This window comes from Acromyrmex echinatior, chromosome 14 (assembly GCF_024713525.1).
Source record: "Acromyrmex echinatior isolate Ae372 chromosome 14, ASM2471352v2, whole genome shotgun sequence".
In the NCBI taxonomy this organism is placed as follows: domain Eukaryota; kingdom Metazoa; phylum Arthropoda; class Insecta; order Hymenoptera; family Formicidae; genus Acromyrmex; species Acromyrmex echinatior.
This window is the reverse complement of record NC_141865.1, coordinates 2,778,621-2,806,111: the sequence shown is the minus strand read 5'-3', so window position 1 is coordinate 2,806,111 and position 27,491 is coordinate 2,778,621. Positions and strand designations below refer to the sequence as shown.

The window sequence follows — 27,491 nt, the reverse complement described above, 5'->3', positions numbered from 1 at the left end:
GATCTGTGAGCGCTCGCTGCTATTGGATGCTCTAGAAGAATACACGAAAGCAGCGAGCGCTCACGGATCCGCTCTGCTAGTGCTCCTCTAATAAGAGCCAAGTCATGAGGGGCATCGATCTCCTGATTGGTCAGATTTCGAGTTCCTTTAAACGCCGCCATTTGCAGATACTTTCGATGGGCAATGAATCTGTGAATTGATGTGAGCAATTGTTTTATGATGTAGAAGGCGCGAAATCGAACTATCAACTGTCAACCATGGTGGAATTGTGCTGTTTCTACCCGACACCTGGCAATGACATCCTTCCGCTTTATATCTTAACTCTTACTAGAGGAATTCTATACTCCGTAACAGTTGAGTTTGCTGAACGCGATCATGATGTGTGCAGTTGAACAGTGTCTCTGCCTAAATCTCTGCCCTCTACATCTATGGACTGTTCACAATAGGAACTGTCTTTCTTGGTTTGACACATTTTAGGTGCTTTCCATCAAGGACACAGTCAGACCGAGAATCGTTTCATCCTTGTTTAACGTAGGCGAATAACAAGATTGTAATGATTCGTTGCGTCTGACTGGAAAGTCTTTATAATGCATCTCATCTTTATAATGCATCTTATGTTCTCTTTCTATAGAAAGAGTAACAAAGTGTATTAAATAAGGACAGATATAATACCACCTTCACGACGCCAAATAGATCGGTATTCATAGTCGATTCTTATATTTAAGACTTAAGTATAATCTTAAGATGTCATAAGTCAATCTGAGGACTGAGGATTGTATTAACATCTTAAGACATTATTTAAGACGGTTTTAAGATAAGAACGGACTATGAATATGCCCCATGTTTCGCGTTTCACAATTGGTAGCCCTCGCCTATTATTGATGACGCGGAACAAAAGTAGGCGTGGTTTGGCCGAATTGCATGTAATTCTTCCACCATGGATGGGAGTGTTTAGCTTGCGAGCTAAATTCTGGGCAGGCTTTAAAAGATATTTCATATTTTATAACAGAATTGGAATAAAATATGATGAAATATTTGTTAAAATATTTACTTTTTGATGGTTTTACATTAATATTTTTATATGTACAGAGAATAATATCATATTTCCTAAAAATCCTATCTTTTTCTAATCAGGAAACACGGTAACGTTTCGGCGCTAAAAACACGCGCGCGCCGCATAACGGGGTGAAACGCCTGAAAATTGGACATTAATTTTTACATTCTTATTTTCAATAAAATTTAAAATTTAGAATGAATCAGATAAATACGTAAACGATAGATGAGTATCCCAAACAACACGAAGTTTAAAATTGTGACATAAGCCTTTAAATTATTTTTTAGACGCAAAAAACGTCTAATGACGTTTCAGACACTTTGTTGTCTGGGATGTTTTCACGTTATTTTTATAATATACAAGATATTCCAGGTTTGAAATTTTTCTATATAATAATATTCCGTATAATACATATTTTATAAATATACTCTATATTTTTTATATAATTGGATACATATGTAATATACTAAAGACATTTCGAACGCTATAAAAATAAACGAAGTATATTTATTTTATTTAAAAATAAATACTTTTTATTTTAATGTTATATATTTTAAATTATATTTGTTTTTTTTTATGTCTAGATTTGTATCTGGATTTTATTTATTTCTGCTTTTAGGGTTATCCAAGATCAACGATGAGAACGTGGCGGATATCTAATTTGGGATGCTTATTTATTGTGAGTCTCCTTGCCCCTCACATTTCTGAAACACATGTCACAATGAAAATCATTTTCATTCATTTATTTTATTTCATCGTCATTGAATTCTAAAAGATTTTCAACATCCTCAGAGAATTCTCTTGTCTTACTTTTAATAAGCTGTGAACAATTGGGTCACATGCTATTAACAAATTGTTAAAAATATCTGTATTGTCACAGTACATATATTATACAGTAGCGCAATTCTCTGTCAGTGTCTTTATTAGTGTTGGCCAAAATCGTGTGTATGCATGAAATAAGTAAATTACCTGGTGCGGAAAACGACTGCGGAATAGAGAGTACCTTCCGATATTCACTGCCAGTACTGAAAATCTATAGCACCCGTAATGTATATTGTATAGTTTCAGCACTAGCAGTGAATATCGGAATGTACCCAGAGAATGTGTCATTGAAACAACCAATCAGCGCTATTCCGCATGTTCACATGATGCGTCAAAGATGTATCCAGTATGAATATAATTTAAAAACTACTAACTTCATGTTAATAGTTTGCTTATTAAAATGAAATATAATTTTTCAAATTATAAAAACAATTATTACTGTTGTAGTGTTTAATGTTTTACAATTAATATTTACAATCTCATAACAATTTTTTGAACTGTTTAACGCATTTACTATCATTTTTCCGCATTGTATAAACATAGCACACAAAACTTGCGTGAGGAAAAGTGCGGAAAAAGGCACATTGAAGTCGTACGTAATACATTATTGTTTTTTTGAACGGTGATTGGTGAAAAACGAATGACGGAAGTAAATTTTACCCCCACAATCGGCTTTTCATCAATCAATGGTCTGTGTCAAAGCGCTATTGTCTGTATAAGGATTCAGACTTAGAGTACGTATAATAAGAGTACGGCCAACAGGATAACGATCGGTGATAGGTCCGTCTAATTGAGGTAAAAGTAGAAGTTGCATATCCGTGTGTACTATCAATGTATAGCTGGTCACAGAAAGGTTGCAACACTTTTCTTCGATTGGTTTCGGAACGCAGCTTGCTTCGAATAATTGATTCTTACTCATGGATCTATAAATAAATGTTGCAACCTTTCTATGACCGACTGTACAGTCGGAGCCTAAAAGGTTGTAACTTTTTTTTCGATTGGTTTCGGAATGCAGCTTATTCATCGAGCGATTAATTTTTATTTATGGATCCATAAGTAAGAACCAATCGATGAGGAGCAATTAAAATTTCAACATGCAAAGCGAAGAAAGTGAAGTAAATTAATAAACATGAAATAATATTTTGAATATTTGTCTAATATAATATGAGAATATATTATGTGAAATTTCTTTTTGAATTAAATTATACATTCTGTCATCCATGTATGATATTTATAATTAAACATTTTAAATTTTAAATTCCAGAATAAATAACATACAGTAATACACGGCAGAAATCTATTGTCTCGCTACAGATTACAAAGGTTAAGGCCAGTTTCCAAAGCCAATTACTTTATCCACCGATTAACTTTAAATATTGCCAACTGCTAAACTGAAAATTCATCATCTGTAATCTATTGTAATTTCGAAAGTATCCTCATTCCTATTGTGCGTGGCCGAGTGTGGTGACTTCTCTCATATGCCTGTGGTGCGCATACTGGTTGTACACAGTCATATGGGACTTATAGTTAAACATCGATTCCGAATGACGATTTATTAGTGAAGTGCTCTTGATAAGAATATTCTCGGTGGTTTGCCATTGCCTTCCGAGAAGAACTACGAGCGATCGAAAACATTTTTCGGTTCTGCCTAGAATCGAACTTGGGATCTCTGGCATAGCAGTCTCGTGTGCTGTCTGCTACGTCATGCTCGCACTTCGAGAGTACATATTTGTAAAAAATAGTCAAATATATTTACATTTCAATGTTTTATTTATTATCTTCACGCAACGCTTTTCCTTTACTATTAACTAACAAGAATAAGTTAGGAAGACAGATTTTTAAATCTTGCTTGGCTATTCTGGATGAAGTTAATTGATGAATAAGTTTAACTGGTGAAACTGACCCTTATTAATATGGTATATCCACACAACTTACATAATCACATAAACGTATCATAAAGAAAATTATCCAATCACATTTTACGTGCGCTTTTATAGGAGAAATGCGATTGAATGACTTTCTTTATGCATATATTTGTGCAGCTATGCAAATTTGTGTGGATATACCCTTAGATTTGATATTTCTTGATAAAAAACGAGTGTTTAGCGTCGCATGAAAAGGCACTTTTATGTGAGCTGCGGCATCAACGAGATACTATTAAAGACCGACATCCTTAGTTCGCATCCTTGTGAATATTGAAGTAGTTAAGAGTTAAAAACTTATAATATTATACTAATTTTATGATTTATTAGTTTAGTAGACGTATTTATGCATTTAGAACTCAATTTTTAATACTCGATTTTTCTTTAAAATTGTGATTTCAGTGTTATCGTTAAAGTTTGATTATCAGCAGAAATAATAATTGCAAAGAAAAAATTGTAATTTTTTTACAATATGTAGGATATTATAGCTTTAAAAGTATGCATATTTATTTATGGAATATTTATGTAATAAAAAATCATAAATTTAATAATGTACGAGCCAAATATTTATATTAATAATAGTAAATCTATATCAATTGTCGATAATGTCAACGTTCTTCAATCATCTCCAAGCCTTTTATATCGTCGAAAATTTGTCCAAGACTGATAGTCTTTAAGTATCTCATTAGTGACTGTAGCAAACGCATGCGATAATCAATAAGGAGCTAGACGCATAATGGATCTGGCTTTTTATTGATCGCCACATACATTAAGTCAACCTTTAATGTATGTGGTTCATTTCTACCAGATCTAATCTTTAGAATAATTCTAATCTTTAGAATTAGAAAAAGACGAAGAGTAAGTTGAACTGAGATTAAAGTTAATCTACATTGGTGGAAACGAGCATAAATGTTTCTTTGTAAAGGCACCTTTAGCCGGCGCGTTTCATGAGATTCGCCCATTCGCTTCTTTGTGCCACGCGATTCATGGAGGTGCGTGTACTGTGCCGCTGACAATGAGCTGCGGCGGTGACTGTGATAAGTGATCCTAAGTGATCCGTATAAACCCATCTTCATCGCTGAACGCGAGCAGTGGCAGTGGAGAAAGCTCGCACGTCGGTTGCTGTAAGAGCACACCTCTTGATGACTCGCGCTTTACGTGAGCCGCAGGCAAGTCGGAGCTCGCAATTATGTTTGATGTACCGCAGAAGTTCTACGAGCTGTGTCGCCTTTGTTTATCCCTGGATGGTGTCAAGTATTCCATATTCAAGGAGGCGGGCACTCAGCAGAATTTCGCCGAGAAGATATCGGCGTGTCTGTCAATCACAGTGAGTGCGTTGTTGTTCATGATTAATCCGCATTTTATTGCGATGCGACCATCTGTGCTATACTCTCGACGCGGCCGTATACCGTGTATGCGTCTTTCCGTTTGCGTTGTTCTCATCGTCGCTGATATTGCCCTCTCTCTCTATCCCCCCCCTCTTCCCCCTCTTCCCTTTTGTCCCTCCCTCTCTCCTCTCTCCTCCTCTGTCCATCGCTCACTCACTCAGCTTTAGAGACGCTCTCGCATGCGCGCGCGCACTCTACTGTGAGACTCCGAGTCGCTCCTATTAGCTGTTTCTTTCTATCGCGTACACTTACGTTCGCGATCGCGCTCGCGCTTGGCCGACTTGGGCCTACTGCGTCACTGCATGAATGTGTATATGTGCGCGTGCCACGAGAGAAAGTTTGGCAAGAGATGTGTCGGCGAGATAAGCCGACAAGCAGCAACGGCATTTAAAATGGCAGTGATAAGCCCCCCGCGCGAGCATGGCAAGCGAAGCTATAGCCGCGCGAGTCATAGAGGGGTCGGTGCGGGGGAGGGGAGAGAGTGGTGGAAGGAAGAGGAGGAGGTTGCGGCTCCTTATTTGGGTGGCCTGTTATCATGTTTCACACAGTTTCATACGCTAGTGTCGTTGTCACGCCGCGCTTTACTTGGGCTGATCCTTTAACGTCTTTAATTTATCGGAGGCGTCCATTTGACTGACGCCGTTCGGGAGACACGATCTCGATTATATGTATTTACGGTCGTGAGTTTTTATCGTAATACTTTATACGAGATTGTCCTCCCATTCGCAATTTTTACATAAGTGAAAATTAGCGAAAAATAAAAACGCATGATATATATATATATATATATATATATCTTTCATTTGATATCTTATTTGATAGGATATTATCTTGAAAATTTAAATTAAACAGATTCCTGATAATTTGATGTTATTATTGAGTATTAGTGAATTTTTATTGTAAAGTTAATAATTAATCAGCTAAAATTACTACGAAATAAATTAATAGCTTTTGTATTAATATATTTCTGACTTTTGTTAATTGTATATTTTTAGTTTTATATCTGTAGCAATGATTTTATTACTTACATTAAAATTAATTTTGAACGTATTATATTAGGAGTGTGATTTAGTTTTGAAGATTTTTTTTCTCAAAAACTGATTTATTTGAACAACATATGTAAACGTTCAATAATTGTTGTACGATCAACATTTAATTCTCTGACAAGTTCTGAAGTAATTGAATGAATTTTCGTCCAATAATGCTTGCAAATCTGCATTTTCCAGTTTTTGTCATTAACGTTGAGATCACCACATTTGAATCAACAGAATTGAACAGAACCAATATTCACATGTCTTAATTGATGGAGCAATATCATCATAAATTTCTATCAAAATTCTATGACCTTCAACTACTGTTTTCTTCTGATTAAAAAAACAAAAATAATACATGCTGAAAATGGTCTTTAACAAGCTCCATTTTTTAAATGATATAGATACGATGTTTACTACGTCCATTGTGAGTAAATGACTTAATATCATGGAATGTTAAAACATTAAGAAGTAATAACTATGATTGGAATGTCTTTGACAACATTGACATTAGCGCCATTTCTTGCAAAATCTTCAAAATTAAATCACATTCTTAATAATTAAAACTCTTTTCAAAATATACTTATTGTTTTTATTATTTGTAGTATGTAATTTGTTACATGATTTATTTTTGATAGGTAAAAGATGATGATTCCTTACCGCCGATTATTTGCCAGCAATGCGTATGTAAGTTGGATATGCTGGACAACTTTCGCGAAATATCGCAAAAATCTGATGTCTTACTCAAACAGTACCTGGATTATACCAAGCAACAGTCGTCTCATGACGAGCTGGTATTGAATTTGAATTGTTTGTGAAATTAAGTGACAAATTATACATCATTTTGTTAAATTGAATATATATGTATCTAGAAGAGAGACAAAGATAAATAATGTATTTATGCCTTTTCTCTTCACATTTTTAGAAAGAGTCTTTCTCCACTGCCAAAGTAGCGGGCGAAAGCCCTCTGCAATCGTTCCTCGAGTTGAATAGGATGTTGTTCAACGAGGAGCCTAACTCCGAGCCGGCCAGCATTAATCAAAACATAATACCTCAAACTCAAACGCATCATCTAGAGTTGCAGAACAGTGATATGCAAGAACATAATATTAAGTGCGAGCCAGACGATGACAACAGTTCCAATAGTTCCGATCCTGAACGACTAGAGATTGAAGATCGTGATGAACAGGAGATTGAAGGCGAGGCAAATGGTTATGATATGACCGTTAGTAAGAGGATTAGAGTCGAGAGCAACTACGATGATTCCGAGTCCAACACAGCAAATTGCAGTCCAGTTAACAGAATGGATACACCAGAGAGTAACTGTTCCGACGGTCACATTGATCAAGAAACGACAAAGCTATGGCAAGCTCTAGCCAAGTAAGTAAGTTAAATTTATTCGGAAAATATTTGTTCACTTGACACCTAGTCGGTAGCTAAGGTGTACAAATATATTCCATTTGAGTTGCTTATAGATAAGATAAACAACATGTATTCGATTTTAGAGTCAATATTGAAAGCATTGTTATTTTAATCCATTATAAATTACATATTTAAGGCTCCTGATTAATCGCAGTTATTGAATCGTTACAGTAAAAAATATGTGAAGTGAAAATAAGCTATGCATGTGCATTGAATAAGGTACTTTATGAGTAAGGTACCTTTTATTATTTATTGTCAGGGGAGAGGATATCTTTGACTTATTTCTATAAATGTTTTAAAGCGATTTTATTATTTGTTTTATCCAAATTCTCTCTCTCTCTCTCTCTCTCTCTCTCTCTCTCTTTCTCTTTCTCTCTCTCTCTCTATTTGTAAATGGCATATAAAAAAAACTTCAACATGTTATTTCTCACTTATGATGTCATGTTCTTATATACCTGTGGCGACTAATCAAGAGCCTTAGGGTGCGTTGGCTTTGCACGTTCACGTGCGGTAAGTATCATTTTATCTTTGTCGTCTATTAAATATTAAATAAGGACAATGATGCTTACAAGCACTGTGAGCGCCAAAGCAAACGCATCCTTAATGTATTACACATGATTAGAGTATTTCATATTCTCATATGAGATACTATAATCATGTGTAATACATTAAGGATGCGTTATGGAATTGTGAAATGACAAATTAAGTTAATTTGAATAAACTAACAAAATTTTATCACTAAATTTACATATTGAAGCAGATTCTTATTAATCATAATTATTATTAACTAATAAAAATTTAAATAAATTTGTTTTTATTATTCAATTTCGATATTAATAAGTCATTTTAGTCTGATCCAATTGCCTTGAGAGTTATTTTATTAAATCCGGCGATCAAATTGTGATTAGGTATTACCATAATAATTATCTTGTATATAGACTTTTTTTTATGATTATAAGTCATAACTGAAACTGATAATAAATTCTATAAGTAGATATTTATAATCGATAAAGAAGTAATTACACAATTACACATATCTATTTGCATTTTGTTAACGTAGCAACAGAAGCTTGGAAATTACGCGAACCAATGGTGATAAATTGAACAATGGATTTACTGGCGAAGCTACCACTTTACTACGTTCTTTGATCAACAATAGACAGATCGGTATTACTACTATTGATTCGGACAAAATGTCCTCGCAAATCAGATTTTATAGGGATACCCAAGGGACAGCTACAGAGCGTATGTTGGCTGATTTTCCTGTGCTTGGCAATCGTACTAATATAGGAAGCTTAGAAAATAAGGTAAGTGAGAATTGATCGAAGTTAAACATTTCTATATGAAAAAATTGAAATCAAAATAATAGAGATAGATAGAAGGAGAGAAAGAAAGAAATTTGCGAATTTGATATTTGATAAATAGAAAAAGAAAGAAAAATTTTCTAATATTTGTATTTGTGTGAATCGTTTCGGCGATTCTTTTGCGTGCAATACCTCATCCTACCTGATCCTAAGCAGACAAAACACTTTTTGAAAATGTTTCGCCAAATACGAACATCTGTACATCTGTAAATAGAAAGAAAAGGTCCAGGTATAATGTTGGGAAAAACTCAGGTCATCGGTTGAACCGTCGGTTGGGCCATTGGCCGATCGGGAAATTCTTTTAAGCCTATTCAGGACATATTCCAGGTAGAATTCCGTAAATAAGAAATAATCGGGAACTCTTGCAGCTCCATTTGCTTTTTATTAACGGATATCAAGCTGAAATGGAAAAGATTCTACCTATTAATTGTAAGACAGATATTTAAATTTTTTTTAATTATCTTATCATTTTTTTATCCTTTTATTTATTTTATATCTTCTCTTTTCTATCTAATTTCGATTAATAAGTCTGGTGATAAAATTATGATAAACAAATAAATAGGTTTTTTTGTTAATTTATATATACTGACAAAATAAAAAATTCATATATACGTATATTCATGTATATACGTGTATACAAAGTGTCTCACTATACAATACTTTTATATTCTAAATATAAAGTAGAATAAAAAATCCTAATACGAAAATATCAAAATCACAATAATTTTTTATTTGATTCAGCATTCAGTTAATATTGAATTCTTGTATTGCACAACTGATTATTAACAGCATTACAATCATTGTTATTGAAATTATTAAATCTAATACTTGAATAAAAGTTTCATATTTGAAAAATAATAATATGAACAATATGAACAATAATAATAAAATTTTATTTATTACTTTTTTAACATTTTTTATTCTTTAAGACGAATAATATTGTGTAATTATTAATTCATTACGTAATTGTATATTAATGAATCAAAGAAATAGGATTAAACCATATTTTTTTAACAATTCAAATTTTTATTAAAATTGCAAATTTTGATTTATTATACAATTTTATTCTTTTTAGAAGTTGAGAACTCGGAAAAAATATATGTGAAATAGGAAAGTAATAATTAATCTTCGCAAATTTTTTTTAGAAGCGAAGACACATATTTTTTTTGTAAAGGAGCTTTAACTTTGATAATTTTCTGTAGTTGAAATAATATAAAGTAATAAAATATAATTTAAATTTTTATTAAAATGAAGAATAAAAAGATTTGTTTGTGTAACATAGAATTTGTTAATATTAATCTTCTCAATTTCAATATATTTTTAATGTCATTATAATATGTTATGGATCTCTGAAATTTACATAAAAGAAAAAAATTTTAAAGTTCAGTCTGCATATTTTTTATGTTGATTTAATCTAATGTTTCGTATTAAAAAGATTAAAATTGCATAAGATAGATTTGTGAAGATTGTTTAATTACTTTTCTTTTTTTCACGTGTATTTTTTCTCAAGTTTTCAATTCCTGAAAGAAGTAAAATTGTATAATTTTAATAAATCAAGATGTGTAATTTTAATAAAAATTTAAATTGTTTAAAAAATATATGATTTGATCTTTGATTTATTGATAAATAATTACATGATATTTAATTAATAATTACACGATATTATTCATTTTAAAACATAAAAAAAGTTTAAGTAGCAACAAATTAAATTTTATGATAATTTTTTATGTTATTTCTCAATGTGAGATTTGTATGTTAGATTTAACAATAACACTAATTACTAATGCTGTTAATAATCAGTTGCATAGTAAAAAAAATTCGATATTAACTGTGAATGTAGTAAGGTAGAATGGGGCTTCGTCATTTTCAATCTTAAAGTTAAATAAAAAAATTTATGGCAACAAGCAATATCGTTTTGCAGTAATGTGCTTATAATTACTTTACACAATCATGATTGCTTTTTGAAAACATTAGTATGGCCTTTAAATTAATATGCGCTGCTCAGAAACATAAATAATATCGTGAGAAATGAATGAAATAGTCTCTCTACTCTATCGATACGCGCCTAACTATGGGCCTTAACGATCTATTATAAAAAATGTTTAAAATATTAAAAACATCGATCAAGCATGTTTTAAATTAAATAACAATTTAAAACATGTCTAAAACATGATTTTTACCAACCATGCATAAGAAAGATTCCATTATTCTGGCCAAAATTGATCTATTTTCAGGAAATGGAAATAACTTGTAACGATGTTACAGTTACTTTTTTTGGTAACTTAAAGGTAACTGCGTTACTATTGGGAGTGTGCATTAATTTTAAGGGATTTTTTGGTAAAATACGGCTTTATTGTAAAAAAATGATTACAAATTGATCATTTAAAATATTGTCCATCTAGCTACTACTTTTTCCCATCTTTCTGATAATAGGTGGATTCCACGTCGAAAGAATCACACATCTTTTGAGGCTATTCACGAATTGACATTTTTTGATATCTTCATAAGAATGGAAGCCATGGCCAGATAGATCATGTCAACGATCGAAATAGATAGTAATCGGAAAGAGCAATATTTGCAGAATATGGCGAGTGTGATAGGACATCCCCGTTAAGCGCTTCTAACGTTTCCTTGACCGGTTTCGCAACATGTGGCCGAATGTTACTGGAAAATCACTTTGTCGTGTTTTTTTGCATAATCTGTTTTTGCTTCAATGCTCGGCTCAATTGCATCAATTGTTGTTGGTAGTGTTCTCCAGTGATGATTTCATTGGGTTGGAGCAGCTTATAATACACTACACCCAGCTGATCCCACCTAATACAGAACATGGAGCTTGGCACTATGAATATTCGGCTTTGCCGTCAATGTTGATAGTTCGCCTGGCCTACACCATGATTTTTTGCGCTTTGGTTTATCGTGTATCCATTTTTCATCACCCTTCACGATATGATGCAAAAAACTTTTTCTTCTGTCTTTGAAGCAATAAATCACAGATTATTTTGCACCTTTCGATGTCCCTCGTACGGCATCCAATTTCCTTGCTTTTAAATCATTCTAATGACCTTCAAACGTCTGGAAATCGTTAATCGATCAACATTTAATGATTCTGCAAATTCTTCTTGTGTTTGGGTCTTGATTGAGTGAAGCTTTCACTTTCTCATCTTCAAACTTTTTCGGCTGACCTGGACGTTCTTTGTCTTCCGTGTCAAAATCACCATTTTATAGCATCGAAACCAGTACTCACATATTGAAACCGATGGAGTATAATCATCATAAGCTTCCAACATTTATTGACTTTCAGCACTTTTCTTCAAATGGAAGCAAAAAAGCAAAGCTTCCCGCAAATTGCGTTTTGTTCGCACAAAATTTGACATATTTAATGCTCAAAAAAACAATGTTTACACTTCGGCAATGATATACTGAAAACTAAAGCCACATGATAGTTTAAACATGAAGGTAGCAACAATATAGCCCAATGCGATAGTACTAGTTACACCATCTTTTGAAAATCCTTTAAAATTAATGCACTCCTAATAATTATATTTTTTGATAATGATAACGAATTTTACAGTTACTTTTACCGCTACTTTTTGTATCTTGAATCTATTTATGACATAATTTTTGTTTATTCAATCTTCAGTCTTTAAATAGTAATCATAATTTGTTCTGATTTTAAGACTGATTTTTATTAATTTTTATTAATGTTGTCTTAAGATATTAATACGCTTCTGTGATTAGTTTTTATTTATTATTAATTTATTGTTTTTAAACAGATAAATTTTGATTATATCACTATATTATATTACTATATATTATATGTTACAATCTCTTTTCCTCCTCTTTTTCTCTCGCTCTCTTTTTTCCTTTCTCGAGTTGTTAAAACATGGCTGACCAAAAGTGGCTATTTCGTATCTTGATTATAACGTCTTTAAAGATCAAACGTTAAGATTCGCTTTGATTAAAAATATTAATTTTTTTCTCATATGATTTATTTTTGATTAAATTTCATTTATAGTTAATATGACATTAAAAAAGTATGAAATATAAATCCGAAAAAAATTTTTTTTTAAATGTAACGGAAATAATAAAATAGTGTTATATGCAGTCTGTACAGAGTGCTTCGATAGACAGTAATCCGTCTAGCCCTGCCAGTATTGGTCGTAAGGAGATGGCGACGACGACAAAAGGTCGTAGAAAACAGAGTTATCCGAGTAAAGCTCCAGCAAGTCCAGACATTATCGCCAGTTACCAACACGACCATAGCAATGAAGAACAAGCACATGATTTTACCACATGGTCGAGCAAGATAAAGAATAAGGTATTTTCCCCTTACGCGAATGGCCCGTTGTTCATCATGGCCCGATATTATCAATTGTTCACAATAACCGATTGGCTGTTTTAGATGGACGATCAGAAACAGTTTGATCAACAAAGCGGTAACGTAGCAAAAAAGGTCGATATGTCTTGTACAAATTGTGGCACCATGACAACAACTATTTGGAGAAGGAATATGAAGGGCGAGATGGTGTGCAACGCTTGCGGATTGTATTATAAGCTACATGGTGTTAATCGTCCGGTTACTATGCGAAGAGACACCATACATACGCGCAGACGTAGACCCAAAGGCGAGAAATCGACGAGGCATAGAAGTAATAGAGATTCTTAACATTTAGTACATTTTTTTGCTGAAAAATACGTATACATTGTAAAAAAAGAACTAAAATGTTTTATAATAATGTTACATGTAGTAATAATATCAAACAACTTGAATGAAAAATTCAGCATGGAACACATATGCTTCCATATGATATGGAACGTGTTAATTTGACAAATCTTGGATTTTTACTGAATTGAAAAAGCAGATTCTTCATAGTACATTCTACATTCATTCAATTTCGTTTTTTAGTATTTATTTATGACACTTTAAAAAGAAATCAAGACTGTAACTCTTAATCTTGAAAATTACATTGAAAACTGTAATTTTTAATACTTCAGATACCAGCGAATCTGTTGCTGTTCTAACTTATTTTGTCACAAATTTGAATTTACGTATGAGTCAGCAATCTCAACATATTCTCGACATTTAACTTCAAATAGTTTTATTAAGCAACATTTATTATTAGAGTATTAGTGGTTACAAAATTCCTTGAAGAATATATCTTCTATTACGATAGAGCAGAAATAATCCATTTTTATGAAATTAATAATATTTTTAGAAAAAGGGGACACTGTCTTAGCCTCTCCATCAATAAGAGAAATGGATGCCGAGAGTGCGGATATGCTGAATGCTCTTCGACAACAAATTCATCCTCAGTTGATGATGCATGCGGCGTTGACGCCTACACGCATACCCGGTGGTCATCCGCCTCCGTCAGTTGCTTACTCACTACCTTTATCTAGTTACATGATTCATGTAAGTTATTCTCCATCATATGCTTATATATTTAAATAAGAAATGTTCTTATATTAGCATAATATTATTAACTTTAATTAGATATTTTATATCTAATAAGGATTAAAATTAAAAAGGCTAATAATTTTAACATTTAACTTAAAACTTTATGAGAATTTTTGAAAATTTTCTATCTCTATAATTTGTCTCTTTTTTTGTTGCAAGTTTGATATTGTCAAAACATAATTTATTAAATTTGTTTTTTTAGCCACACATGAAAACCGAAGAACGTTTGCAACGACACTTGTCTGTGGATGAGGATGCAGACGAGGGTGATGAAGAGAATGTTTCAGATGTCCCTCTCAATTTGGTGGCAACTTCACTCTCGGAGGAAACGCATTAAGAAAAATCTGGTTGGTCGCCGAGGTATGCTTTCTCGACGGCATCTGTTCGGTTTATCTTGGATGAATTTTTAATCTCTCTCTTGGCAGACCTCTCTAAACGTTTTCCCCTGAGAAATAATTTGCACTGGGGACGTTCCGGAGAGAGTCATAAGGTTCACGCTGCGACGTAATACGCACGATGAAATGAAATGATATTAATTACTCAGTATTAATTATTCAAGATGTACATATATAAATATATACACATATATACGCGGATACACACACAAATACATACATATGCACATTTACACACATATACAAACATAGATAAAAACACGTAAAAAGTACGCATATGAGAAAATATTTTTATATAAAATTTTATATGTGCTCGCCCGTTGTACATAAACATGCCGCGGATCCAATCGTGGAGCCGCTCGGAAGTGCTTGTCGATGTCGTCATCATCCTGTTTCATATTATACGTATCTTTTCGATTCGTTGTCTTATGACGACAGTGACAGCAACAGCATTTCCAATGGCATACCTGCAACATCGTTAATGGCTTTCGACATTTAATTGTGTTACGTTCCAAATTTTAAGGTTTTTTCGAAAACTGTTATACGTTGCGCAATGAATGTTGGATTTTTCACTTTATTTTAATGAAATTAAAATACTATTTACATGATATCAAATATTTCGAACAAAATTTTTTAATATAGTATATTTTATAGGCATGTAATCTCATAAAAAAATTTGAATCTTTAATATTAATTATATTATTCAAATTTGATTATTAACTTTTTGAATATATCGGAATAGAAATGAATAATCGACAATGATTAATTATTTAATTATAATTCAATTAAAATTTTATAGTAAATTCTATAAAGAAAAAAAAATTAATAAAAGTACAGGATTCTCAGTATCAAATAATAAACAAATAAAAGGGTTCAAAGGGCGAATGAGAGTCTATATATAAAAACTTATTTAACAAAAAAATAACAAGTATTACTTATTACGATTACATAATTGTACAAAAATTAAAAATTTGTTGGATATATTTTCTTATGGATGAATATTTGAGGCTTTAAGACTTTTGACTACTCAGCTAGCGACACAGGATCAGACGGCGGCCTGGCGAAATGTGGCGAAATCGGTAGCACAAGTTCATGTATATGTGCTCGCTTTCGGCGTGCCGAGGGCACATGTTCATACATGGGCTCGTGCTTGTGTATTACAGCGCCTCGCCAAATGGCTGAACTTATAAGCGTAGAAAAGTGATGTTTTGACAACGAAATTTGTGATTCATGTCATTTCGTTATTATTTATTTAATTGTGAAAATGTGACTTGCCTCGTACTTATTAAAGGAAGAGAGTGGCAAACTACATCACGTAACCCGTCTCCTCTGATTGAATGCGGGCATTAAAGCTCCATAGACATGGAAGAGATTGGGGAAGACTGGTCATGTAATCCCCGTCTTGATTGGATGCAATCATTCACGTGATGCAATTTGCCACTCTCTCCCTTTGAGGCTCTCTAATAAGAACGCATTACATTACATGGTTCGGCTGTCGGATTGAGCTTCCCTCAGACAAAAGTTATAATAAAACGCAGTAAAATCAGTATCCATTAGTTTTTGCCGAAGAATGTTTAAAATTCTATATGAGTAAATCTCAGGACGAACAAAAATTGCTTCGTATGGAGAACGATATCTGAAGATTTGATCTTGATTAATGTCTATCGTATTATAAATAATATAAGTGTTTATCACAAAATAAAAAATGTAGTCAAATAAATAGTTTAGCAAATTAAAAAAGAATCGTCACTCTGTAAGATGTGTTGACGCAGTAGATAAAATACGATTCTATCGTACTCCAAATATATACAATAAATTTTTTATTTTTGTACAATTATATGGTCGTAATAAGTAATTTAAAAAAAAAAAGCTTTTATACATTGACTCTCATTCGCTCTTTGAATTTTATTTATCTATAGAAAAACTTTATTAACTTATTGAATGCCAGATTTCTTATTCGCTTGTTTCTCTGGCGACGCCAGAATGAAATTTTCATTATTAAAGCCATAGCTTGATAAAATGTTATGTAATATAATTAAATATTATAAAAATTATCATGCTTATTACATTTTTTACTTTAGACTATTATTTTATTATATTAATTATATTTACAGAATTATATATAAATATTTTTTATAAATTTGATACATTTTTTTTTAGTTTAATAGTGTCGATCAACACCGGTCACCGGTGATTAACATGGCATTCAATATGTTAATTAGAATAATATTTATTTTAATTTTTTTATAATAAATCATATATTTATCCAAATAGGAGAATTAAAAATCATTTGATTAACAAAATAGATTATATGTGCCTAGACTGAATTTGTGAACAAGAAAAAATTTTACTAAATATAAATATTGAGTAATCGTATTAACGAAAAATTAATTGAAATAAATTATATATAAACTGTCTGAAAAAACAAAAAGATTGATAAACACTATTAGCAAAATTAATTAATTGTATTTTATTCTAATTAGATGTAATTACATTTAATTTTACAACTTGAAACAAGTTATTATAATACACATAACTTCTTATGTAAGTTGCAATGATTACATCGCAACTCTTTAGTTTTGATATTGCTCATAATTATAATTTAATATTATTATAATTTCTTTTTCACAAAGAATTTTAAACGTACGATTTAATGTTATTTATTTTCCAATGAAAGGATTAGAAACTCGATGAAAAATCCCACATTTCGTATGCAACATTACAGATTCGTCCAAAGACGAAAAATTTGAGCAATTGACAATAAAAGATATTAGAAAAAGATTGGCGCAATAGGGGACACTTTGGGGCCTGAATAAAAAACAAAATGCTAGTAATTATCTCATAATATGACGTGCCTCCTCTCGTCTTCGTTGCTTAGAGGTGGTACTCGTGGAGCCTTAAATTAGAGATCTATAGATGCTATTGTATTACGAGACTGCTGGAACTGTGCGCGAAGATTAATATTTCTAAATTTCCATCCTCTCAAAAAAGACTTGTACTTAATATTGGATCGATACTCACATGCAATTATCTAAGTTAAGACTCTGAAAGCAATAAGAAACACGGCGTGACGTATATACCATCGTTGTCGTCATCACAGATACTCAGTTGTGCGCTCTCTTTCCCTCTCTTTCTATCTATCTTGACAGTGAGTGAAAGACACGTGAGAACTTAAGAAAGTAATAGTTAGATAACGTTTACTTATACGCCGTATACATTAAAAGTAATAAATTTTATGGCTCCACTGCTGCTGCGTAGTCATTTTAGAACCAGAATGGAAGGAGCTTTGCTTTATATCAATAACAAAAACTTAATAGAGTCTATACCTACCTCCTGTATACATTTATATATCATTTTTAATATGCATAAAGGACTTTACACCAACCTTATGGAAATTGGCTTTCTGTCAAAAAATGACATCCCGATTTGACAAAATTTTGGGTACGTTGTAGTTATCATTCTGAGCAAACGTCTCCATGGGATCAATTTTCTCCTATAGCTAGTCTTTACGTTACAAGTTCTGCAAGATTCAGATTCAAACCATTCTTTAAAGATTGTGTTTCCATATATTATTGATATTATAAATATCATAAATATATATATATATATATATAGTATATAGATATAGGGTAAGATCGGGTATTATACTCGATATATATATAAATGCGTGTATGTGTGTAATGTATACACATACCTATACCTATATACATCTACCTATTATACAATATATATCTATCAATAATGATATAACATTGATAATACATAAACCCAATTTTTAAAGAATAATTTAAATTCTAAACCTTCCAAGATTTATAGCGTAAAAATTAGCCTTAAGAGGAAATTGAAGACATTTGTTCAGAATGAAAACTGCAATATATCCAAAATGTAGCCAATTTGATAGAAAGTCAATTTCTATTAAGTTGGTCCTTTATTAAAGTTGAGGTGAATTTGAAAGTTTTAAACCATTGGGATAAAGATGAAAACAATTATATGCAATATTTAGAGGCTATAGCTTAAATTCTATAGTGAAAATCGTACGTCTCGATTGTGTTTTCAAGATACTAAATGTCGATTTTAATTTCTTTTTTTTTTATTCCAATTTGAGTCCATGTGCGTAGTCAAATAACAAAAGCGTAAAGGGCCGGGGTCTCCGCCCTCCGCCATTTCTTCAGAATTGTATAGCTAACGCGTCAAGAAACGGGTGTTAAGCGATCTTATAGCGCATAATACTATGGCCAGTGCATCTACTCATGATATCGTAATATTTAACGTGTCGTATACCTAATCAACATTGCCAAAAATAGATTTAGTCTACGTACGTAGGATAGTTAGCACGTACACAGAAAAATTTAGCAGTCTCCTATACTTTCCACCTTCCTATCTCACATCACTGTCTTTCTTTATCCTTTTTTTCTTATCTTTTTTCTTTGCTCTTCTCCGCGTGTACATACATATATATTTCGTCGTCTTTCTTTTTTTCCAAAATCATAGAACCTTGTTTCCTCCTAATTCTTTTCCTTTTATTGCGGAGACCCTCGGAATATTCTTGTATGATTTCAAAAACAGCTCGCAGCAGCTCGCGGAGTACCTTAACGTTAGTTATTAAAAGGTCAAAGAGTCTTATAAACAAACACTTTTTTCCACTAGGAATATCGTTCTTTTCGCCTATGAATTATTTCATTGATTTCAAGTTGATTTACAAAGATATGTATAATTTACTTATTTAAGATGAATGAAAAATTGAAAGTGAGGAGTTTTAGAAACTTAATTTATAAATATATTTAATTTTAAAAATCAGAAAAATGTGTTGAAAAATTCTACAAAGTTTTCACAGATTTTTATTTATTTATTTTTTTCTTAAAGAACATAATTTTCAAAATATATAAAAGAATGATGTTTTTGAATATTGGAGGAATATCCTCTGCGTGCGTGCGTACGTGCGTTGAGAGAGAGTAGAGCTCGGAATTTTTTTAAATATTTCATTAAAATTACCTTTTACATTGAGTGTTTCCATATAATTTATTAACGTCAATTATTAGTATATATTTTGCACATTAATAATGTTGCTTACATTAAAATTTAACATTGCTAATATGTATCGGCTTTGTGATACAAAAATATTTTGCATATTAATGACAATGTTATAAAAAAAAAATCATTTCTTTTAATATCATTGTTATATATCAATAAACGGAAGGATCATTAAATTTATGAATAATTTATAATTTATAGCACAATATATAGAATAGATTTAGATAGGATAGATTTTTAATTACGGAATGTGTATTACAGAACTTTGTGTAAATTTTTAAACTTTTTCAATTTTTTACTTCAACTGCACCGCTTTACACAGAAGCGAAAAGTTTAATTTACTTATGTATATACTATATTTATATTTCAAATAATATCATTTTTTTTAATCTATTATTTTTTCAATATGCGATATTTTATAGTCTCTAAATTTGAATCAGTGGATAATCACTGATAATCCATGTATGCCAAGTATGCCACTGAGTAATTAGTGACTATCTGATTCAGATTTAGAGAGTATATATATATATATATATATATATATATATATATATATATACACATATATCTGTAAATATATATACAGGATGTGACAGACCATATTACTTTTTTCCCTCGGAAATGGATGATAGTCGAAAATTGGGCAGAAAAATTTTCATTATCAAAATCTGTATGAAACTGCTTTATGATAGCATTTTAATTTTCCAGAAACTATCAAAAGTATGGTAAACTTGGATCAAGTCTGAAATTTTATTTTGGAACATAGAGGATATTCTTGTTTTTATAAATAATTTTTTAAAAACAAATAATTTTTGTTTAAACTTTTGTTACCTACGGTTTTCGAGAAAAATAAAGAAATATTAGATTATGGTCGCAGTCCGATTCATGCTCACAAATCATTTCATCCTTGTTTGTCAAATGTTAAACGAAGACAAATGTTATTAATAAGCGTTATCAGCATGAATCGGACCATGATCTATGTGTCATTTATTATCCGGACATCAAAAATAATTGAGGATTTAAGTTAAAATTTAACTAATTAACTTTCAGTTAACTAATCCTTATGTTACGAATGGAATGGTGATATTTGTACTTTTAGGAATAAAAAGAAGGAAAAATGTAGCATTCTTAAATTTTTAACTAAAACATAGGTGAGTAAGATCTATCATTGAATCCTATTGAAAAGAAACATCTTTAAATAAGTAATTTTTAATATTTTTTTATCTAGTGATAGATCTTATTTATGTTTTAATTAAAAATTTAAGAGTTTGCTATATTTTCTTTATTCTTTTTTATTCCTAAAACTATAAATAGCATCATTTCATAACATAAAGTATAGGTTTATGCTACGTTTAAGTCTGGCAATTTGTTAATGACTCAACTCTGACGTACTGTGGATATTATACTGAGAAATTAATTTGTATCTGGTTGCTGAGGATAATAATGATTTGGTAATAACATTGCAAATTTTTTATGGCAGTAATGGTAACATCTTGGAAATCTTGGAATTACTTGTAATGGATTGGAAAAGTCACTTATTACTGAAAAACATAACTTGTTATTTGTAAACGTGTAGTGACAAGTTATCTTTCAAAGTGATACTCTCAATTTTAGCGCAACTTTAACGTTTAGTTAGCTATCATTACAATCATAAAAAATTGCAACGTTATTATCAAATTGTTACTACAAAAAGTAACGGTTACAATACTTACATTTCCTGTATATATAAAAATATATACAGGGTGTTTCAAACTTTTTGACATACTAATTGGCAATTAGAGCGGACTAAACTGATTATGAGTTGAAAAGTCCTGTACTATTTTGCAATTTTTTTTTAATTACTTAGTAAGCAGAATGTCTAAAATTGACGCATAAAGTAACTTTCAGATATCTTTAAGAATTCTTTAAGGAACATCTCTAAGATGTTTTATAAAGAATTCTGAAAGATATCTTAAAATTATCTAAAATTGCATTGATTATTCAGCAATTCTTAGAAATTAATATCTCATCAATTATTGCAAAAATTATAAAATGGTAGAGGACTTTTCGATTCAGTTTAGCCCGGTCTACTTGCCTATAAGCGATGGGTGAATAAGTTTAGGATATCCTGTATATATATGTACATGTATATATATATATATATATATATATATATATATATATATATTTATATATATGTATATGTATATATATATATTTATTTATATATATATATTTATATATGTATATATATATATATATATAAAATATTATAGCTTCCACGAAAAATATTTCAACATTCAGTGAAAATAGGTCATGAATCTCATAACATAAATATTTTAACAAAATATAAAAATATTATAAATTTAATTAAAATATTTAATTATTTATTTGATCGTATTAATATGAACTCTCGCGTTATATGGAAACACTCGTTAAAACTAAGCGAATCATTTTCATATATTGCTATCAATGTATGTGTATAAATTATACAATAATGCATACGCATACAGAAGAAATATTCTATGTATTGTATAAATATTCTATGTATTGTCGAATATACATCCCATATAAGCCACATCTTGTTATTTCGTAACTAACAGAGATAAATCTACTTCTTTTTGACGAGAAAGTAATGAAGTGCAAATGGTTAAAACAATTTTGAGTAGCCAATTTAGACAATTCGTGTAAAACCCATTTGTCTTCTTTTTGAATTTTTCCTATTGCATGTAAACAATCATAAACGATTGATTTATCAACATTTAATGCTTTAGCTAATTCTCCAAGCGTTTGAGTTGAGAGAGAATTTTTATCCAACAATATCTGCAATTCGACATCTTTCAACTTTTTTGATTAACCTGAACATTCTTTGTCTTTTAATTCAAAATCACCACTTTTAAATCGACATTAGTACTCACACTTTTAACTGATGGAGCGGACTCAGAATAAATTTCTGAAATGAATCGGTGAGCCTCGGCAGCCATTTTCTTCGAATCAAAGCAGTAAAGTAGTAGCAGTAAACTAGTCGAAAATGCTTTTTATCATGTTCCATTTTCAATCGTACGGTTATGTTTACGAATGCACAAAATCTGTGTCAAATTTGTAGAAATATCCAAGCTTTGAAATGACATACTCAATTTCAAAATATCTTTAGTAGATCTGTACGCCTGTCTGTATGCTACAACTATTTGTAATGAACTTCAAAACTAACCGGGATTCCTAATAAATATAGCATCAAATTAACGGTCAACATCTAACTAAATTAAACACAGTGATCTCTTAGAAAAGCTATTCATATTAAAAAGTGGAGAGATATGCATAATTTTTTTACGATAAAATAAATATTTTGATATAACAAAAGTTGTTGCGTCCGTTTTAACGAGTACAACGATGAATGATATAATAAAATTATTTTACAGAATTATACGAGTTCATTGACGACTGGTGTGTAACATGTCATCTGTTTATAGTCAGTGTAATAGTCGATAGATCGAAAATTGACCACACTACAGGTCCGAAACTGAAAAGGTAATAATCGTTTGCAAAAACTTTAAATGGAAATAACTTTTCTAAGTAATCACTGTACTTATAATAGGATTCAGTTATTAGAACTATTTAATTTGACGTTATATTTATTAGGTCTATCTCTGTTAGTTTACGAAATGAAAAGGAATGGCCACTCATATACGGGGACACCCATACAAAATATCCGATAATAATTACAACACTTCTTGTGGACAGATAGAGTAGATTAAACTCAATCGAAAAGATACGCGCTCATTTGGGTCTTTAGGAATTAATTTTTCATTAATTGTTAAAAAAATTGCAAAGTGATACAGAAATTTTTGACTCAAAATTAGTTTAATTTGCTCTGCGCATGAGAGTTAGTAATTATCATATGTAATTATTACCTACGGTACGTTCTGTATATGTATACTATACACAGGGTAATCCGCGTACAATGTGACAAGCTAATAACTTGAAAAATATGGAAGATACGAAAAAATATTTCAGACGAAGTGAAACAGTTTCGAAACAGACGTATTTTGGTCACGTTTTTTTTTTTTAGATGGAAGCGCTAAAAAAAGGTATCTCTATATAAACGATATCTCTTTTTTTTTAATAGAATTGTATGTTTTTTTATACATAATATGATTTCGCTAATTATTTTGCTCTAATTATTATGAGAGTATTCAAATAGAGATATAAAAAAAAACGATTAGTTTACGAGATACTTTTTATACTTTATTCTGTCATGTATTGACATGAAATATCAGATATCTTCTAAAAAAAACTATTGATAAAAATATCTTAATACTTTTGTAAACAGAATAATTAACCCTTAAATGCCATACGTCAAAAAATCACGTAAATGCCACACGGGGTTAATTGAACCTCAGCGTGGCATTTAAGGATTAAATGAATCAAAAGATGTAAACAAAATACGTAGTTGCTTATTTAAAAAATTATCCATTTTGCCTACATATTTTTTTAAAGCAGCTGTGTTTTTTTTTACATCAATTGATTCATCTCATTATTCTGTTTAAGGTACGATTATACAAAAATTAGTAATTTACGAAATATTTAATATTTTATATCAATGTATCAGAATAAAGTGTAAATTATCTCGTAAACTATTGGTTTTTTCACATCTTTATCTTAACACTTTTATATGCAGAATAATTAGAATCATATTATGTAAAAAAAAAAAACGACGCCTTTACTTAGAAAAAAAACGACCAAAATACGTTCCTCGAAACCCTTCTACTTTTGTCCGAGACATTTTTCCGTATCTTCCGTATTTTTCGAGTTCATTGGCTTGTTACACTTTATGTAAGCCATCCTGTATGTACAGGACAGTTCCAGACTTGTCATATCATCGTTAATAGCTGATTTCTGAAATCATTTCAACAATAATCCCAATATCAAAATATCGAGATTATATTAGTTTTTAAATTAATAGCGATTAAAGTTCTCTGATCACAGAGCTGACATTTTGCGCGCTCAGACATGATAGTGAAGACGTTAAAATTATATACAGTTTTTTAAGATTAATTTGGGAAATTTCGAGGGATTATTAATATTACAGATTGATCCGACAACCATATCGGCACGTAATTATCATTTCTGAAATTAATTTATTTATATGAATATATATATTAGTTCAACATCTCAACACTTAGACTGTAGTGGCGCTTCGTATTTTAAAGTAATGTTATTTAACATAAATAGTCTTGTTTCCAATCTTATTGTTAAAATTATAAATTTATTTTAACATATCATAATATCTTGATATTGAATTGACATTTTGTGATATGTTCTGATATTAATTATGAATACGTAATATACAAATAGATTCTGTATAGAACAATTTCATAATAATATCATTTCACATTTACATATATGATCTTGAAGTTACTAAAGCATCTTTATCACTTCATATCATCATGTCTGAGCGCGTGAAACGTCAGCTCTGTGATCAGAGAACTTTAATCATTATTAATTTAAAAACTATTATAGTCTCGACATTTGGTGTTACAGCATAGAAAAAAACAAATTCCTGATTTACGTATATTTTTATTCTTGATTTATTATTTGCTATTTATTTATTATTATATTTTTTATTATTATTATAATATTATATTTTTATTATTAAATTTTTTTATTTATTATTATATTTTATTTAAATATAAAATGTTCTCTTCAAAATTATAAATGTTCACTGGCATCAATAATAAATAGATTTATGCAAAGTATATTTTATTCTTAGAATTGTATTTTTGTTTTTAAAATCAATATATGGTTCTAACAAACTCAATCGCGTTATTTACAAACTATTTATTCTTGGATTAAGAATTATAAATTTGAAAATTCGCCATGCAGGCGGCAAGTGTATATAAGGATTCCTTAGTAATATCAAGATGTCGGAAGTGCATGGATGTAGTGAATGACGATTGACAGTGGTTTTGTGAGTAAACTGTTGCATTCGTGGAACATACCTCTAAATGTGGTTCAATCTTTAAAGATGGATAAAATATTTAGCTCGTCTTAATGTTTCTGTCAGTTATATTGTAAATGGAGATGCACGAATAGCCGGCAGACTTTGTCACTGCGTGACGAAGAGGTGCCTATACGCGGTCGGATTTTCCGCGATGGATTCGCGGATCTGCTATCCACAGTTAAATGAGTGAGATGAGCAATGAATCCGTCGCGGCGGATCAACCTGTATAAGCAGCCAGCGTTCTCTACCATTCTTCTCTGAAGATGTTGACCGTCTGTTTGCATCTTTATTTACAATATGGCTAACGAAGTTTGTTAGAACGTTCTCAGCATTTCACTTGCTTTTGAGCTACATTAATAGAGGGTATAATCCAAGTTTGATTCAATTTTTCCTTGGGAGCTTGTATCCCGTGCACATTAAGAGACATGCTCTATAAATGTGGCACTTCATTTACAAAGCTATCGTCACTTACTGCAGCATTGGTTTCTATTATCTTGATGTTACTAAAAAGCATACTGAGGGGAGGTTTTGAAGTTGACAAAAGGTATCATTAAAGAAAAAATAATACTAATATAAGCATATTTAATGTTGAACGAGTGCAACTTTATTCTTTTATTGAAATAAAATTTATTTTGAACTAAGAATAAAAAATTTATTTTATTTTACGAATAATTTATTGTTAATCTTGAAATATCTCGAAAATTATTTATTCTTGGCGCTATTCTAAGCATAAAATATTCTTAAATTAAAGCATTTATGCATTTCTTTAAGAATTCATTTTTTTATGTGAGAATTTTCATCTCGAAATGATTTCAGGAATCTGCTATTAACGGATGATGTGAGAGATCTACATTACACATACACGCAACATACATATATACACACATAAATATATACATTCATATGTGTATACACACTACTGTACTTTACAGTTTGGGAATGCTTGCTTTTAATTTTCTCGCATTTTAAAACAACTGAAGGAGATCCTAAAAAGTTGTCGGTTTTACCGATTATTTTTCAAATGAGTATTTTTCTAACTGCCTTTACAGATTAAAAAAATCTTTTTCTACAATTAAGGTAAAAACAGTAATCTAGTCTAAATCATAAAATGTTTTTTTACTTTGAAATTAAAAAGTTTAGGGAAAAAAAGAAAAATGTGTTATTATAATGTGCTTGATTTGTGTAAATTAAAAAAATGTTTTTTACCCACTAATAATTTCTACAAAAAAAAATACATTTTGCCCACTTTTTTTATAACAGTTTTCTGCAAAGTTAATAACAATCGATTCAATTTTGATGATTGAATTAGTCGAAATAAATACCTCGACTCTATAGGGCAGTCATTTAAAACCAAAGATAAATTTTTCGATAAGAGGAAAGTGTAGCTAATCAATAAAATATGTTATTTATTTTGTGACACTTTATTAAGTATTTTCATTATTATGTATTATTTTCATTCTTGAATATTATAATATTGTATTAAAAGTTGTATACGAATATAAGTAAATATAAGACAGAATAAAAATTATTTTTTCACGCTTGAAACATTCTTTAAAATTTTCATTTATAACTTCAAGAGTCCCATCATCATTTGTCTTCGAAACAAACTATAAATGTGGGCAAA

The 27,491-nt window shown here is 30.6% G+C and overlaps 1 protein-coding gene and 1 long non-coding RNA gene across 3 annotated transcripts; one reads left to right on the top strand and one right to left on the bottom strand.

The window, feature by feature from the left end:
• Nucleotides 1-57: 57 nt before the first annotated feature.
• On the bottom strand, nt 58-4,640 carry LOC147907337 (uncharacterized). The gene is made up of 2 exons (XR_015547374.1): nt 1,865-4,640; nt 58-1,758 (listed from the first exon to the last, which is right to left on the bottom strand). It is a non-coding gene; the product is annotated as an uncharacterized LOC147907337 (long non-coding RNA).
• A 147-nt stretch (nt 4,641-4,787) lies between these two features.
• LOC105148126 (GATA-binding factor A) lies at nt 4,788-20,745 on the top strand. Of its 2 annotated transcripts, none has more exons than XM_011059640.2 (8): nt 4,788-5,125; nt 6,856-7,011; nt 7,143-7,597; nt 8,700-8,946; nt 13,109-13,321; nt 13,406-13,652; nt 14,220-14,416; nt 14,664-20,745. In XM_011059640.2, exons 1-8 carry the CDS (start codon nt 4,988-4,990, stop codon nt 14,796-14,798), a joined length of 1,788 nt encoding a protein of 595 aa, XP_011057942.1. In that variant the 5' UTR covers nt 4,788-4,987; the 3' UTR covers nt 14,799-20,745. The 2 variants fall into 2 exon arrangements, with proteins under 2 accessions (XP_011057942.1, XP_087269437.1); XM_087413311.1 differs by lacking the exon at nt 4,788-5,125 and adding an exon at nt 5,409-5,866.
• Nucleotides 20,746-27,491: the final 6,746 nt, after the last annotated feature.

Bases quoted from the DNA above. Each gene is read 5' to 3' on its own strand.
- LOC105148126 (XM_011059640.2), top strand. From the start codon at position 4,988: ATGTTTGATGTACCGCAGAAGTTCTACGAGCTGTGTCGCCTTTGTTTA. The intron at 8,947-13,108 runs GTAAGTGAGAAT...TGTTATATGCAG, and splicing joins TAGGAAGCTTAGAAAATAAG to TCTGTACAGAGTGCTTCGAT. The intron at 13,653-14,219 runs GTAATAGAGATT...TAATATTTTTAG, and splicing joins GAAATCGACGAGGCATAGAA to AAAAAGGGGACACTGTCTTA.